Source organism: Macaca nemestrina, chromosome 2 (genome assembly GCF_043159975.1).
Source record: "Macaca nemestrina isolate mMacNem1 chromosome 2, mMacNem.hap1, whole genome shotgun sequence".
NCBI classification, from domain to species: Eukaryota; Metazoa; Chordata; class Mammalia; order Primates; family Cercopithecidae; genus Macaca; species Macaca nemestrina.
Window position 1 is genome coordinate 11,018,300 of NC_092126.1, and position 14,705 is coordinate 11,033,004.

Consider the following 14,705-nt stretch of genomic DNA (forward strand, 5'->3'; position numbering starts at 1 on the left):
TGGTGCATAGAAGAGCTACTGATTTGTGTATGTTAATCTTGTATCCGGAAACTGCTGAATTCATTTATCAGTTCTAGGAGCTTTCTGGAGGAGTACTTAGGGTTCTTAAGGTAAGCCATCATATCATCAGCAAAAAATGACAGTTTGACTTTCTCTTTACTGATTTGGGTGCCTTTTATTTCTTTCTCTCATCTGATTGCTCTGGCTAGCACTTCCAGTACTATGTTGAAGAGGAGTGGTAAGAGTGGACATTCTTGTCTTGTTCCAGTTCTCAGAAGGAATGCTTTCAACTTTTCCCCATTCAGTATTATGTTTTCTGTGGTTTTGTCATAGATGGCTTTTGTTACATTAAGGTATGTCCCTTGTATGTCGATTTTGCTGAGAGTTTTAATCATAAAGGATGCTGGATTTTGTCAAATGCTTTTTCTACATCTATTGAGATAATCACGTGATTTTTGTTTTTAATTCTCTTTATGTTTTGTATCACATTTATTGACTTGCATAGGTTAAACTATCCCTGCATCCCTGGTGTGAAACACACTTGATCATGGTGGGTTATCATTTTGATATGTTGTTTGCTTTGCTTAGCTAGTATTTTGTTAAGGATTTTAGCATCTATGTTCATCAAGGATATTGGTCTGCAGTTTTCTTTTTTGGTTATATTCTTTCCAGGTTTGGGTATTAGGGGTAATGCTGGATTCATAGAATGAACTAGGGAGGGTTCCTTCTTTCTCTCTCTCCTGGAATAGTTCAAAAGGAGTGGTACCAATTCTTTGAATGTCTGGTATAATTCTACTGTGAATCCATCTGCTTCTGAACTTTTTTTGTTGGTAATATTTAAGTTACCATTTCAGTCTCACTGCTTGTTACTGGCCTGTTCTAGGCATTTAATTCTTCCTGATTTAAGCTAGGAGGGCTGTATTTTTCTAGAATTTATCCATCTGTTCTAGGTTTTCTAGTTCATGTGCATAAAGGTGTTCATAGTAGCCTTGAATGATCTTTTGTATTTCAGTGGTGTCAGTTGTAATATCTTCTTGTTTCCTTTCTTAATGAGGTTATTTAGATTTTCTCTCTTCTTTACTTGGTTAACCTTGCTAGTGGTCTATCAGTTTTATCTATGTTTTCAAAGAACCAGCTTTTTGTTTCATTTATCTTTTGTATTTTGTTTTGTTCCAATTTCATTTAGTTTTGCTCCGATCTTGGTTATTTTCTTTCTTCTGCTGGGTTTGGGTTTGTTCTTGTTTCTCTAGTTCCTTGAGGTGTGACTTTAGATTGTTTGTGCCCTTTCAGACTTTTTGGTGCAGGCTTTTAGGGCTGTGAACTTTCCTCTTAACACCTCCTTTGCTGTAGCTTAGAGGTTTTGATAGGTTGTGTCATTATTGTCATTCAGATCAAAGAATTTTTTAATTTCCATCTTGATTTCGTTTTTGACCCAATTCTCATTCGAACAGGTTATTTACTTTCCATGTATTTGCAAGGTGTTGAAGGTGCCTATTGGAGTTGATTTCAAGTTTTATTCCACTGTGGTGTGAGAGAGCGCTTGATATAATTTCAATTTTCTTAAATTTATTGAGGCTCATTTTATGACCTATTATATGGTCTATCTTGGAGAAAGTTCCATGAGCTGTTAAATAGAACGTGCATTCTGTGGTTGTTCTGTATATATCTGTTAAGTCCATTTGTTCCAAGGCATAGTTTAAATCCATTGTTTCTTTGTTGACTTTCTGTCTTGATGACCTGTCTAGTGCTGTCAGTGGAGTATTAAAGTACCCCACTATTACTGTATTGCTCTCTATCTCATTTTTTAGGTCTAATAGTAACTGTTTTATAAATTTGAGAGCTCCAATATTTGTTAGGTGCATATATGTTTAGGATTGTGATATTTTCCTGCTGGACAAGGCCTTTTATCATTATATAATGTCCCTCTTTATCTCTTTTAATCACTGTAGCTTTAAAGTTTATTTCATGTGATACGAGAATAGCTACCCCTGCTCACTTTTGGTGTCCATAAGCATGAAATGCCTTCTTCCACCCCTTTACTTTAAGTGTATGTGAGTCCTTATGTGTTAGGTGAGTCTCCTGAAGGCAGTAGATAGTTGGTTCGTGAGTTCTTATCCACTCTGCATTTCTGTATCTTTTAAGTGGAGCACTTAGGCCATTTACATTAAATGTTAGTATTGAAATGTGAGGTACCATTGCTTTCAATGTGCTCTTTATTGCTTGTGTACTTTGGGGTTTTTTGTTTTTTGTTTTTGCTTTTTAACTTGTATTTTTGTTTTATAGGTCCTGTGTGATTTATGCTTTGAAGATGTTCTGTTTTGATTGTGTTTCCAGAATTTGTTTCAAGATTTAGAGCTCCTTCTAGCAGTTCTTGTAATGGTGGCTTGGTAATGGCAAATTCTCTCAGCATTTGTCTGAAAAAGATTGTGTCTTTCCTTCATATATGATGCTTAGTTTCACTGAATACAAAATTCTTGGCTGATAATTGTTTTGTTTGAGGAGGCTGAAGATAGGTCCCCAATCCCTTCTAGCCTGTAGGGTTTCTGTGGAGAAATCTTCTGTTAATCTGATAGGTTTTCCTTTATAGGTTACCTGCTTCTTCTGTCTTGCAGCTCTTAAGATTCTTTCCTTTGTCTTAACTTTGGATAACCTGATGACAATGTGCCTAGGCAAAAATTTTTTTGCAATGAATTTCCCAGGTGTTCTTTGTGCTTCTTGTACTTGAATGCCTAAGTCTCTCACAAGGCCAGGAAAGTTTTCCTCAATTATTCCCCCAAATATGTTTTCCAGGCTTTTAGAATTCTCTTCTTCCTCAGGAGCACTGATCATTCTTAGGTTTGGTCATTTAATATAACCCCAGATTTCTTGGAGACTTTGTTCACATTTTCTTATTATTTTTTTTTCTTTGTCTTTGTTGGATTGGGACCTTGTCTTCAAGCTCTGAATTTCTTTCTTCTATTTGTTCAGTTCTATTGCTCAGACTTTCCAGAGCATTTTGCATGTGTATCCAAAGTTTCCTGAATTTTTTATTGTTTTTTATTTAAGCTATTTATTTTCTTGAATATTTCTCCCTTCATTTCTTGTATCGTTTTTTGGATTTCCTTGCATTGGGCTTCGCCTTTCTCTGGTCCTTCCCTGATTAGCTTAATAACTAACCTCCTGAATTCTTTTTCAGGTAAATCAGGGATTTCTTCTTGGTTTGGATCCATTGCTGATGCAGTAGTGTGATTTTAGGGGGGTGTTGAAGAGCCTTGTTTTGTCATATTACCTGGGTTGGTTTTCCGGTTCCTTCTCATTTGGTTAGACTCTGTCAGAGGGAAGGTCTAGGGCTGAAGCCTGTTGTTCAGTTTCTTTTGTCCCACAGGGTGTTTCAGGTTTCCTTGACTCTCCCACTTTTCCTATGGATGTGGCTTCCTGTAAGCCAAACTGCGGTGATACTTGTCTCTCTTCTGGGTCTAGCCACTCAGCAAGTCTACCCAGCTCCAGGCTGATGCAGGGAGTTGTCTGCACAGAGTCCTGTGATTTGAACCATCTATGGTTCTCTCAGCCATGGATACCAGCTCCTGTTCCACTGGAGGTGGCCGATGGTGCAATGGACTCCATGAGGGTCTTCAGCTTTGGTGGTTTAATGCTCTATTTTCGTGCTGGTTGGCCTCCTGCCAGGAAGTGGCACCTTCCAGAAAGCATTAGCTATAGTAGTGTGGAGAGGGACTGGCAGTGGGCAGGACCCTAGAACTCTCAAGGTTATATGCCCTTTGTCTTCTGCTACCCCAGTGGGTAGGGAAGGGCCATCAGGTGGGGGTGGGGCTAGACGTGTCTGAGCTCAGACTCTCCTTGGGCGGGTCTTGCTGAAGCTGCTATGGGGAATTGAGGTAAGATTCCCAGGTCATTGGAGTTGTGTACCTAGGAGGATTATGGCTGCCTCTGCTGAGTCACGCAGGTTGTCTGGGAAGTGGAGGAAAGCTGGCAGTCACAGGCCTCACCATGCTGTCGTGCAAACCAAAGGGCCAGTCTCACTCCTGCCGTGCTCCCCTCAACAGCCCTGAGTCTGTTTCCAGGTGGAGGACCAGATGTGCTTGAAAACTTGCCTGAGGCTATCGTCTCCCAGCTGTGAAAGAAAAGGGCTTCAGTTCTTCCCCGACCTGTGAAGTCTGCATTACAGATCCCTGCCCTCCCCTGAGTTCTGGCCAGGAGGCTTCTCACCCTGTTCAAGTTGTTATAAAGTTCAGCTACAGAATTCCTTCTTCCTGTGGGGTTTTACTCCCTGCTCCTCTGGCCACCCTCCCTATGGCTCCCTGTGGCGCCGGCAGGAATGGGCTGCTTGGGGGCCCAGCAAGCTCCTGGGACCTTTCTGCTGCTTCCCCTACCGCTGTGTTTCGCTCGGCTCTCTAACTTGACTCAGCTCCAGGTAAAGCTGGAAACTTCTCTTGCAGACAGATCTTCAGCTTCTCCAGTGGGGGTGTGTGTTTGGGAGAAGAGGGTCTCCCTTTCCCTCTTCCGCAGTTGGGGCACTCACAGTATTTGGGGTGTCTCCCAGGTCCCACAGGAGCAGTTCGCTTTCTTCCAAGGGTCTGTAGGTCCTCTCGGGATTGCCGTTTCTTTCTTGCAGTCGATCTGGAGCTAAAATTCACAATGCAAACCTCTGCATGCTGCTCTGTCCAGAGCTTCAATCTAGTCCTGCCTCCCGTCCGCCATGATCCCCTCTACCTCTCACCTGGAAATTTCGATTTCACAATTTTTAAATAATATTGGATAAAATGGAAATTTATCAGAACCTGTGGGATATAACTATAGCAGTGTTCAGAGGAAATTGTATAGCCTAAATTCTTACATTTATAAACAAAACTAAAATAATTGAAGTAAGTATCCAATATTAGAATTTAGAAAAAGAGCAATAAAAATAAATAGAAGGAAAGTAGAGGGATGGCATTAATAAAGAAAAAGGCAGATATTGAATAAATCCAAAATTTTTTTAAAAGTCAGAATTTTTTTTTTTTTGAGACAGAGTATTGCTCTGTTGCCCAGACTGAAGTTCAGTGGTGCAATCTTGGCTCACTGAAACCTCCGCCTCCCAGTTTCAAGTGATTCTCCTGCTTCAGCCTCTGAGTAGCTGGGCTTACAGGTGCCTGCCACTAGGCCCAGCTGATTTTTGTATTTTTAGTAGAGATGGGGTTTCACCCTGTTGGTCAGGCTGGTCTCAAACTCCTGACCTCAGGTGATCCGCCCACCTCAGCCTCCCAAATTGCTGGGATTACAGGCCTGAACCACTGCACCCGGCCAAAAGTCAGAATATTTTTAAAGGGTCCAAAAGTTGGTTCTTTGCTGGGCAGTGTTCAAAGCAATAAATCTGCTGTTTTTCTAATTTTTAAAGAAAAAATTTAATTATACAAAATGAGATATAATAAAGGAAATAATTACAAGTAGAGATTAACTTAACAAAATGATAATACTTTACTAAACCCTGTGCTACTAAATTTGAATACCTGGATATAATATATATGTTCTAATAAAACAATTTTATTAAAATATAACTTCTCAAAATTGGTCTGAATAGATCAGTTACTGAAAACTTATTTAAAACTTTTTAAAGACTTGTCTTCTCCAAATTACTATGTCAAGACAGTTTCACCTGGGACTCTTTTTCTACAGGGTCTCACTATGTTACCCAGGCTGGAGTGCAGTGGCATGGCATCCCCACTCACTGCAGCCTCTGACCCCCCAGGCTCAGGTGATCCTCCCACCTCAGCCTCCCAAGTAGCTGGGACTACAGGTGTGTGCCACCACACCTGGCTAATTTTTGTATTTTTTATAGAGACGAAGTTTTGCCGTGTTGCCTAGACTGGTCTCAAACTCCTGGGCTCAAGCGATCTACCTGCCTGGGCCTCCCAAAGTGCTGGGATTACAGTCATGAGCCACTATGCCCAGCTGGGACTATTTCTAAGCCTATAAAAAACAGATAATCCTGGCAGGGTGCTGTAGCTCACTGTTATCCCAGCACTTTGGGAGGCCCAGGAAGGCAGATCACTTGAGTTCAAGATCAGCCTGGCCAACATGGCAAAACTCTGTCTCTACTAAAAATAAAAAAATTAGCCAGATGTGGTGGGCATGCCTGTGGTGCCAGCTACTCGGGAGGCTGAGGGAGAACTGCTTAAACCTGGAGGCAGAGGTTACAGTGAGCCGACATGGCGCTGTGTCTCAGCCTGGGTGACAGAGCAACACTCTGTCTCAAAAACAAAAAACAAAAAAGACAGGTAGTCCCAATGCTATTTAGACTGTTCAAGAGCAGGTGTCACAAATCCCCAGGCCACCAACCAGTACCCATCAGGGCCTGTTAGGAACTGGACTGCACAGCAGGAGGTGAGTGGTGGGTGAGCAAGCATTAAGGCCAGAGCTCTGCCTCCTGTCAGATCAGTGGCAGCATTAGATTCCCATAGGAGCACAAACCCTAATGTGAACAGTGCATGCGAGGGATCTACGTTGCCTGCTTCTTATGATAATCTAATGACTGGTGATCTGAGGTGGAACAGTTTCATCCTGAAACCCTCCCCCCATCCCCCAGCCTGTCCCCAGTCTGTAGAAAATTTGTCTTCCATGAAACCAGTCCATGCCACAAAGTTGGGGACTGCTGCTTTAGAGCATTAAAAAAACAGAGTTTCTATTTCGAAACTACTTCTCTCAAGAAAAGGTTCTATAGAGAAAAAAATATACAGGAAATAGACATAAAATTCTAAAGAAAATATTAGCAAACAAAGAAGTATATTCAAAATCAATACCAAATGACCAAACATGGTTTATTCTAGGAATAAAAGACTGGTTCAGTATCAGGAAATCTGTTCATATAAATTACTATACTAAATACTGATAGATAAGTATCATCTTAATTATCATTTCCTTAGATACTAAAAAGCCATTAAATAAAATTCAATACTTGTTCTGGATAAAAATCTTGAACTATAAAATATATATAATATATTTTAACTGTAAAATGATATATGTTTAATATGATAAAATATTTTTTTCTCAATCCTCAAACCAGCATTTATATTAAATAAGGGTAGATTAGAAGCATCCTCATTAAAGTCAAGAATAAGACAGATATGTGTATTTCATAGTACTGGATAACATTTCATCTTACCAGCTGCACAAAAGCATATCAGGGTAACAATGGAAAAAATATAAGTTAAACATCTTCTTATTCCATGTGTAATTATGTTTTTAAAAGAACCAATGACAGAGTAAAATGTATCCAAAAATAAAATGCAATCAAACGAATTTTTATTGCTATGCATTAAAGCATCCTGTATGATAATACATGATAATGAAGCTTTGCTGTTCACCTCTTTAAGGTTTTAAGGGATTAAAAGATGTTAGAAATCTAATTGGTGCTGGAGCACTTGCATATCTGCAGGTGATATGATTTGACTCTGTGTCCCCACCAAATATCATCTTGAATTGTAATCCCCATGTGTCAAGGGAGGGACCTGGTGGGAGGTAATTGGATCATGGGCAGTTTCCCCCATGCTGTTCTTGTGGCAGTGAGACAGTTCTCTCAAGATCTGATTGTTTGATAAGTGTCTGGCAATTTCCCTTGCATGTGCACTCCTTCTTTCTTTCTTTCCTTCTTTCTTTTTCTTTCTTTTTCTCTTTCTTTCTTTCCTTCTTTTTCTTTCTTTTTCTCTTCTTTCTTTCTCTCTTTCTTTTTCTTTCTTTCTTTCTTTCTTTCTTTCTTTCTTTCTTTCTCTTTCTTTCTTTCTTTCGCTCGCTCTCTCTCTCTCTCTCTCTCTCTCTCGCCTGCTGCCATGCAAGACAAGTCTTGCTTCCCCTTCACCTTCCACCATGATTGTAAGATTCCTGAGGCCTCCCCAGCCATGCAGAATTGTGAGTCAATTAAACTTCCTTTCTTTACAAATTACCTAGTCTCAGGTAGTATATTTATAGCAGTGTGAGAAAGAACTAATACAGAGAATTGGTACCAGGAGTGGGGCACTGCTATAAGGATAACCTGAAAATGTGGAAGCAGCTTTGGAACTGGGTAACAGGCAGAGGTTAGAAGAGTTTGGAGGTCTCAGAAGACGACAGGGAAAGGAGGGAAAGTTTGGAACTTCCTAAATACTTGTTGAATGGTTTTAACCAAAATGCTGGTCGTGTTATGGACAATGAAGTCCAGGCTGAGGTGGTTTCAGATGGAGATGAGGAACTTTTTGGGAGCTGGAGCAAATGTTACTGTTGCTATGCTTTAGCAAAGAGACTGGTAACATTTTGCTCCCGCCCTAGAGATCTGTTGAACTTTGAACTTGAGAGTGATAATTTAGGGTATCTGACAGAGGAAATTTCTAAGCAGCAAAGCCTTCAAGAGTTCATCTGGCTTTTCCTGAAAGCATACTGTTATATGTGTTCACAAAAAGATGATTTGAAATTGGAACTTATGATTAAAAGGGAAGAAGAGCATAAAAGTTTGGAAAATTTGCAGCCTGACCATGAGGTAGAAAAGAAAAACCCATTTTCTGGGGACAAATTCAAGCCAGCTGCAGAAATTTGCATAAGTAACAATGAGCTGTCATAGCCAAGACAGTGGGGCAAATATCTCATTTCCATGTCAGAGATCTTCAAGGGAGTCTCTCCCATCACAAGCCCAGAGGCCGAAGAGGGAAAAATCATTTTGTGGGCCAAGCTCAGGACCCTGCTGCTCTGAAATCTCACAACTTAGTGTCCTGTGTCCCAGCCACTCCAGCTCCAGACCTGACTAAAAGGGACCAACGTACAGTTTGGGCCATGTTTCAGAGGGTGCAGGCCCCAAGCCCTGGCAGCTTTCATGTGGTGTTGGGCCGTGGGTGCACAGAAGACAAGAGTTGAGGCTTGGCAGCCTTTGCCTAGATTTCAGAGGATATATGGAAACACCTGCATGTCCAGTCAGAAGCCTGCTGCAGGGGCGGAACCCTCATGGAGAACGTCTACTAGGGCAATGCAGAGGGGAAATGTGGGGTTGGAGCCCCCACACAGAGTCCCCACTGGTGCACTGCCTAGTGCAGCTGTGAGAAGAGGGCCACCATCCTCAGACCCCAGAATGGTAGATCCATCCACAGCTTGCACCTTGTGCCTGGAATAGCTGCAGACACTTAACACCAGCCCATGAAAGCAGCCATGGGAGCTGTATCCTGCAGTGTCACAGAGGTGGAACTGCCAAAGGCCTCTGGAGCCTACATTTTGCATCAGCATGACCCGGATGTGAAGCATGGAGTTAAAGGAGATCATTTTGAAGCTTTAAGATTTAATGACTGCCCTTTTTGGATTTTGGACTTGCATGGGGCCTGTTTTAGACAATTTCTCCCATTTGGAACGGGAACATTTAGCCAATACCTGTACCCCCATTGTATCTTGGAAGTACTGACTTGCTTTTGATTTTACAGGTTCATTGGTGGAAGGGAGTTGCCTTGTCTCAGATGAGACTTGGGACTTGGGCTTTTGAGTTAATGCTGGGATGAGTTAAGAATTTGGGGGACTGTTGGGAAGGCATGACTGGTTTTGAAATATGAAAAGCACATGAGATTTGGGAGGGGCCGGGGTGGAATGATATGGTTTGGGTACGTGTCCCTACCCAAATCTCATCTTGAATTGTAATCCCCACATGTTGAGGGAGGGACCTGGTGGGAGGTGATTGGATCATGGCGGGAGTTTCCTCTATGCTGTTCTCATGATAGTGAGTGATTTCTCATGGGCTGGTTTCTCCCGTGCTGTTCTCGTGATATGAGTGTTTTCACGTGAGATCTGCTTGTTTGATAAGTCTGGCAGTTTCTCTCTCTGTCGCCTGTCTACACCTTGTGAAGAAGGTACTTGCTTCCCTTTTGCCCTCTGCTGTGATTGTAACTTTCCTGAGGCCTCCTCAGCCACATGGAACTGTGAGTCAGTTAAACCTCCTTTCTTTATAAATTACCCAGTCTCAGGTAGTATCTTTATAGCAGTGTGAGAATGGACTAATACAGCAGGCAGAAAAGAACTCACACCTTATACACAAATTAATTAAAAATGGATCACAGACTTAAATGTAAAATGTCAAACTATAATACTTTTAGAAAAAAAATAAGAGAAAATCTTTAAGATCTAGGGCTAGGCAAAGAGTCTTAACACTGAAAACATCACTCGTAAGAGAAGATTTGACAAATGTAACTTCACCTGTTAAAAACTTTTGCTCTGTGACAGACCCTGTTAAGAGAATGAAAAGGCAAGCTACAGAATGGGAGAAAATATTGGTAAAACACGTATCTGAGAAAGGCCTAGCATTTTGAATATAAAAAGAGCTCTCAAAATTCAGTAGTAAAAAGAAACAAACATGGTAATGAAAAGAGATTTTACTGAAGAGGATACACAAGATTGTAAATTGGCAAATGAAAAAAGATGTTCTATATCATTAGCCATTAGGGAAATGCAAATTAAAACTACAATGAGATATTGATATATACCTACCAAGGTTACTAAACCAAAGAAGTGACAACATCAAATTCCGGTGAGGATGCAAAGAATCACTCTTATTTTACTAGTGGGAAAAAAAAATGATATGGCCACTCAGGAAAACAGGTTGTCAGATTCTAAAAATTTAGCATGCAACTACCATATGGCTTAGGAATTGCACTTCTGGGCATTTGTCTCAAAGAAATAAAGACTCGTGTTCACACAAAAACCTAGACACAAATTTTATAGCAACTTTATTCATAATTAGCCCAGATGTCCTTCAACTGATAATGGTTAAACACACTGTCGATATTATGGAGCATTACTCAGCAATAAAAAGACACAAACTACTGATACAGGCAATAAACTGGATGAATCTCCAGAGAATTATGCTGAGCAAAAAAAAAAAAAAAAAAAAATGCCAATCCCAAAAGGTTGCATGCTATAGTTCTCCTTTATATTGCAATCTTGAAAGGACAATATTCTAAAAATGGAGAACTAATGGCATATAGGAGGGGTGGAAGCAGGTGGAAAGTTGGTGTGCCTATTAAAGAGCACCGTGAGGGATTCTTAGGGTGATGGAAGTGTTCTGTATCTTGACTGCAACAATGCCAGTATCCTGGTAGTAATATTATTGTAGAGTTTTGCAAGGTTTTACCTTTTGGAGAAACTGGGCAAAGGGCACAGAGAATCTCTGAACTATTTTTCTTTCTTTCTTTTTTCAGAGACAGGGTCTCACTCTGCCAACCAAGCTGGAGTGCAGTGATGTGATCGTAGCTCACTGCTGCCTCGAATTCCTGGACTCAAGTCATCCTCCCGCCTCAGCCTCCCAAGTAGCTGGATTACAGCTGCACACCACCATGCCCAGTTAACTTTTAATTTTTTGTGGACACAGGATCTTGCTGTATTACCCAGACTGGTCTTAAACTCCTGGGCTCAAGTGATCCTCCCACCTTGGCCTCCCAAAACACTGGGATTATAAGCATAAGTCACCACACTCAGCCCCTATACTACTTCTTAGAACTGCAGGTAAATCTGCAATTATCTTGAAATGAAAAGTGTAAGTTTAAAAGGTTGATTGCTATACTTTGGACATTTGTCCCCCAAACCTCATATTGAAATTTGATCCCTAATGTTGGAGGTGGGGCCTAATAGGAAACGTTTGGGTCCTGAGGTTTAAGGTGGATCCCTTGTGAATACATTAATGCCCTCTCTGGACGATGGTGACCTCTCACTCTTAGTTCTTTCACGATATGGTTTGGCTGTGCCCCAACTCAAATCTCATCTTGAATTGTATTTCTCATAATCCCCACATGTTGTGGGAGGGACCCAGTGGGAGGTAATTTAATCATGGGGCAGTTACCCTAATGCTGTTCTTGTTATAGTGAGTGATTCTCATGAGGTCTGATGGTTTTATATGGGGCTTTTCCCCCTTTTGCTCAGCACTTCTCCTTGCTGCCACCATGTGAAGAAGGACATGTTTGCTCCTTCTTCTGCCATGATTGTAAGTTTCCTGAGGCCTCTCTAGCCATGCAGAACTGTGAATTGATTAAACTGCTTTCCCTTACAAATTATCCAGTCTCCGGTATATCTTTATTATCAGTGTAAAAATGGACTAATACACCTTGAGAGCTGGTATTTCAAAAGAGCCTCCCTCTCCACTCTCTCTTGCCTCCTCTTTTGCCATGTGATCTCTGCACAAGCTGCTCTTTACCATGAGTGGAAGCAGTTTGAGGCCCTCACCACATGCAGATGTGGGCGCCATGCTTCTTATACAGCCTGCAGATCATGAGCCAAATAAATCTTTATAAATTATCCAGCCTCAACCGTTCCTTTATAGCAACGCAAATAGACAAAAACGGTGATAGAGAAGGAGTTTTTTGTCGTTGTGGTCCTCAGAATTACTGACAAGGAATACAATGGGGTGTTAAGATTTTACACACACATTATTTCATGATGATAAATTTTAAAATCATATCCCAATGTCATTATTTGAGCCTCAGCTGTAGTTGGGTAGTATAGTATCAAGCTTTTGGCAACTGGTTGCATTGTTCACCAACGCTAAGTCACCAAGCTTAAAACATCACAACAATGAATTTAATCAGTGAACAATGAAATGTTATCAAGTCCATTCACAAAATTAAAAGCAGGACCGGCATAGTGGCTCACCCCATAATCCCAACACTTTGGGAGGCTGAGGCAAGTAGATCACCAGAAGTAGGGAGTTTGAGACCAACCTGGCCAATGTGGTGAAACCCCTTATCTACTAAAAATACAAAAATTAGCCAGGCATGTTGGCATGCACCTGTAATCCCAGCTACTTGGGAAGCTAAGGCATGAGAATTACTTGAACCTGGGAGGCAGAGGTTGCAGTGAGATCGCACCACTGCACTCCAGCCTGGGCGACAGAAACTCCTTCTCAAAGAAAAACAAACAAAAAAACTATAAAGAATCTCCTGAGTATTTTTAAATCTTACATTAACAACAAATAAGAGTTTGAATGTCTTATCCTGCATATGGAAATCAAGTCTTTGAAGAAAAAAGTTTTTTTTTTTGTTTTTTTTTGGAGAGAGTCTCACTCTGTCACTAGGCTGGAGTGCAGTGGCGTGATCTCCACTCACTGCAACCTCCGCCTCCCGGGTACGAGTGGTTTTCCTGCCTCAGCCTCCCGAGTACCTGGGACTACAGGCGCGTGCTACCACGTTTGACTAATTTTTGTAGAAACGGGGTTTCACCATGTTGGCCGAGATAGTCTCAATCTCCTGACCTCATGATCTGTCCGCCTCGGCCCCCCAAGGTGCTGGGATTACAGGTGTGAGCCACTGCACCCAGCCAGAAAAACATTTTAAAATACTTTGTACACTATTTGAAATGACTATGGAATGCTTTGTTTCAATCAATTTTAAAAAATGGGAAATTGCCTTATCTTTTAGATACATTTAAAATGTCAAAGTCCTCCTTAAACTTCAAGAAAATAAAATCAATCTCCTTAAAACGAACCAATTATGATGAATTTGTCAAAATATTTATATTGTGTTAACCTAATTTACCAAGACGTTTCAAATTTACATCTCTGCATCAGTTAAAGACAGATTTACAAATATACTGATTTTCTTCAAATACAGTGTTTGAAGTTACGATGATTAGATTTAAAGATATGTGTGATCAGTCAGTTTATGATTATGTAAAATAACATGTCAATAGTTACAGGATAATGCAGGTAGGTAAGACACCTGTTCTACTATTGTGTGATTTCAGGATTTAACTGGTGTAATTAGGAAAGGTTTTAGATCTAATTTGAACTGTCATATCCACTTTTTTTTTTTTTTGAGATGGAGTCTCACTCTGTTGCCCAGGCTGGAGTACAGTGGCATGATCCCAGCTCACTGCAACCTCTGCCTCCAGGGTTCAAGCAATTCTCATGCCTCAGCCTCCCGAGCAGCTGGGATTACAGGCACCCGCCACCACACCCGGCTAATTTTTGTATCTTTGTAGAGACAGGGTTTCATCATGCTGGCCAGGCTGGTCTCGAACTCCTGACCTGAAGTAAACCGCCCACCCTGGCCTCCCAAAGTGCTGGGAAGATACACTTCTAATCACAGTATTTCCAACTATATATTTGGTAGAAACAGTTGAAACTGCCATTGCAGTTACAGCAAAGGTAACAAGAGGTAAATTTCTAATATGTAACAGGAGAGTTGACTTTTCATCTAATTAGCACCAAAATCATTAAATTTGTATAGATATTTGCATTAGCAGAAATCCCATTTTGTTCATGTTGTTTTTAAATAAAGTGACTCATTTAAAATTTAGTTGCATTTTAAAAATCTGTGTTATGGGAGTGGTAATATTGATTCCAGGCAGGGAGATGAGTGAGACATTACCAGATGAGAGGCAGGGATGGAGCTGAGTGGTCCTCCTGGTCTCCAATGGCCTGGCTGTGGCGCGATGGGAGGGAGAGCGCCCCCTGGAGGCCTAGGCGGTTCCTGGCTCGTGTGCCCGCGGGAACCCAAGCAGTCAGCCTCTGGCCCCGCCAGGGCGTACGAATCCTTTCCTCGTTTATCCAGTATTAAGTCACGCTGTGTGCTAAGTGCCGTGGCCAGGCAGCAGCTACACAACGAGCTGAGGTAAAATAGAGAACTAAGGAAGAATGGGGGACCCCAAAGCCAACTTGGTGACATCACACGCCTGAGTCGGACCCACGGCCCCCGGGCCACAGCTCAGAGGGGCGGGACCGCCCGGACCGGGGCGGGGCCTGT

The 14,705-nt window shown here is 41.4% G+C and overlaps 1 protein-coding gene across 5 annotated transcripts in view; it reads right to left on the minus strand.

Moving 5' to 3' along the window:
- LOC105470888 (receptor transporter protein 1) overlaps positions 1–14,696 on the minus strand; it is a 142,642-nt gene extending 127,946 nt beyond the window's left edge. For 3 of the 5 annotated variants that reach the window (XM_011723163.3, XM_011723172.3, XM_071090675.1), the window contains exon 1: positions 14,331–14,696. In XM_011723163.3, coding sequence (XP_011721465.2) covers positions 14,331–14,627 — 297 coding nt within the window. In that variant the 5' untranslated portion in view covers positions 14,628–14,696. Of the gene's footprint in view, positions 1–3,903; positions 4,109–4,516; positions 4,621–14,330 lie in introns of all 5 variants that reach the window. The other 2 variants (XM_071090676.1, XM_011723168.3) reach the window with 2 other exon arrangements.
- Between the last annotated feature and the right edge of the window lie 9 nt (positions 14,697–14,705).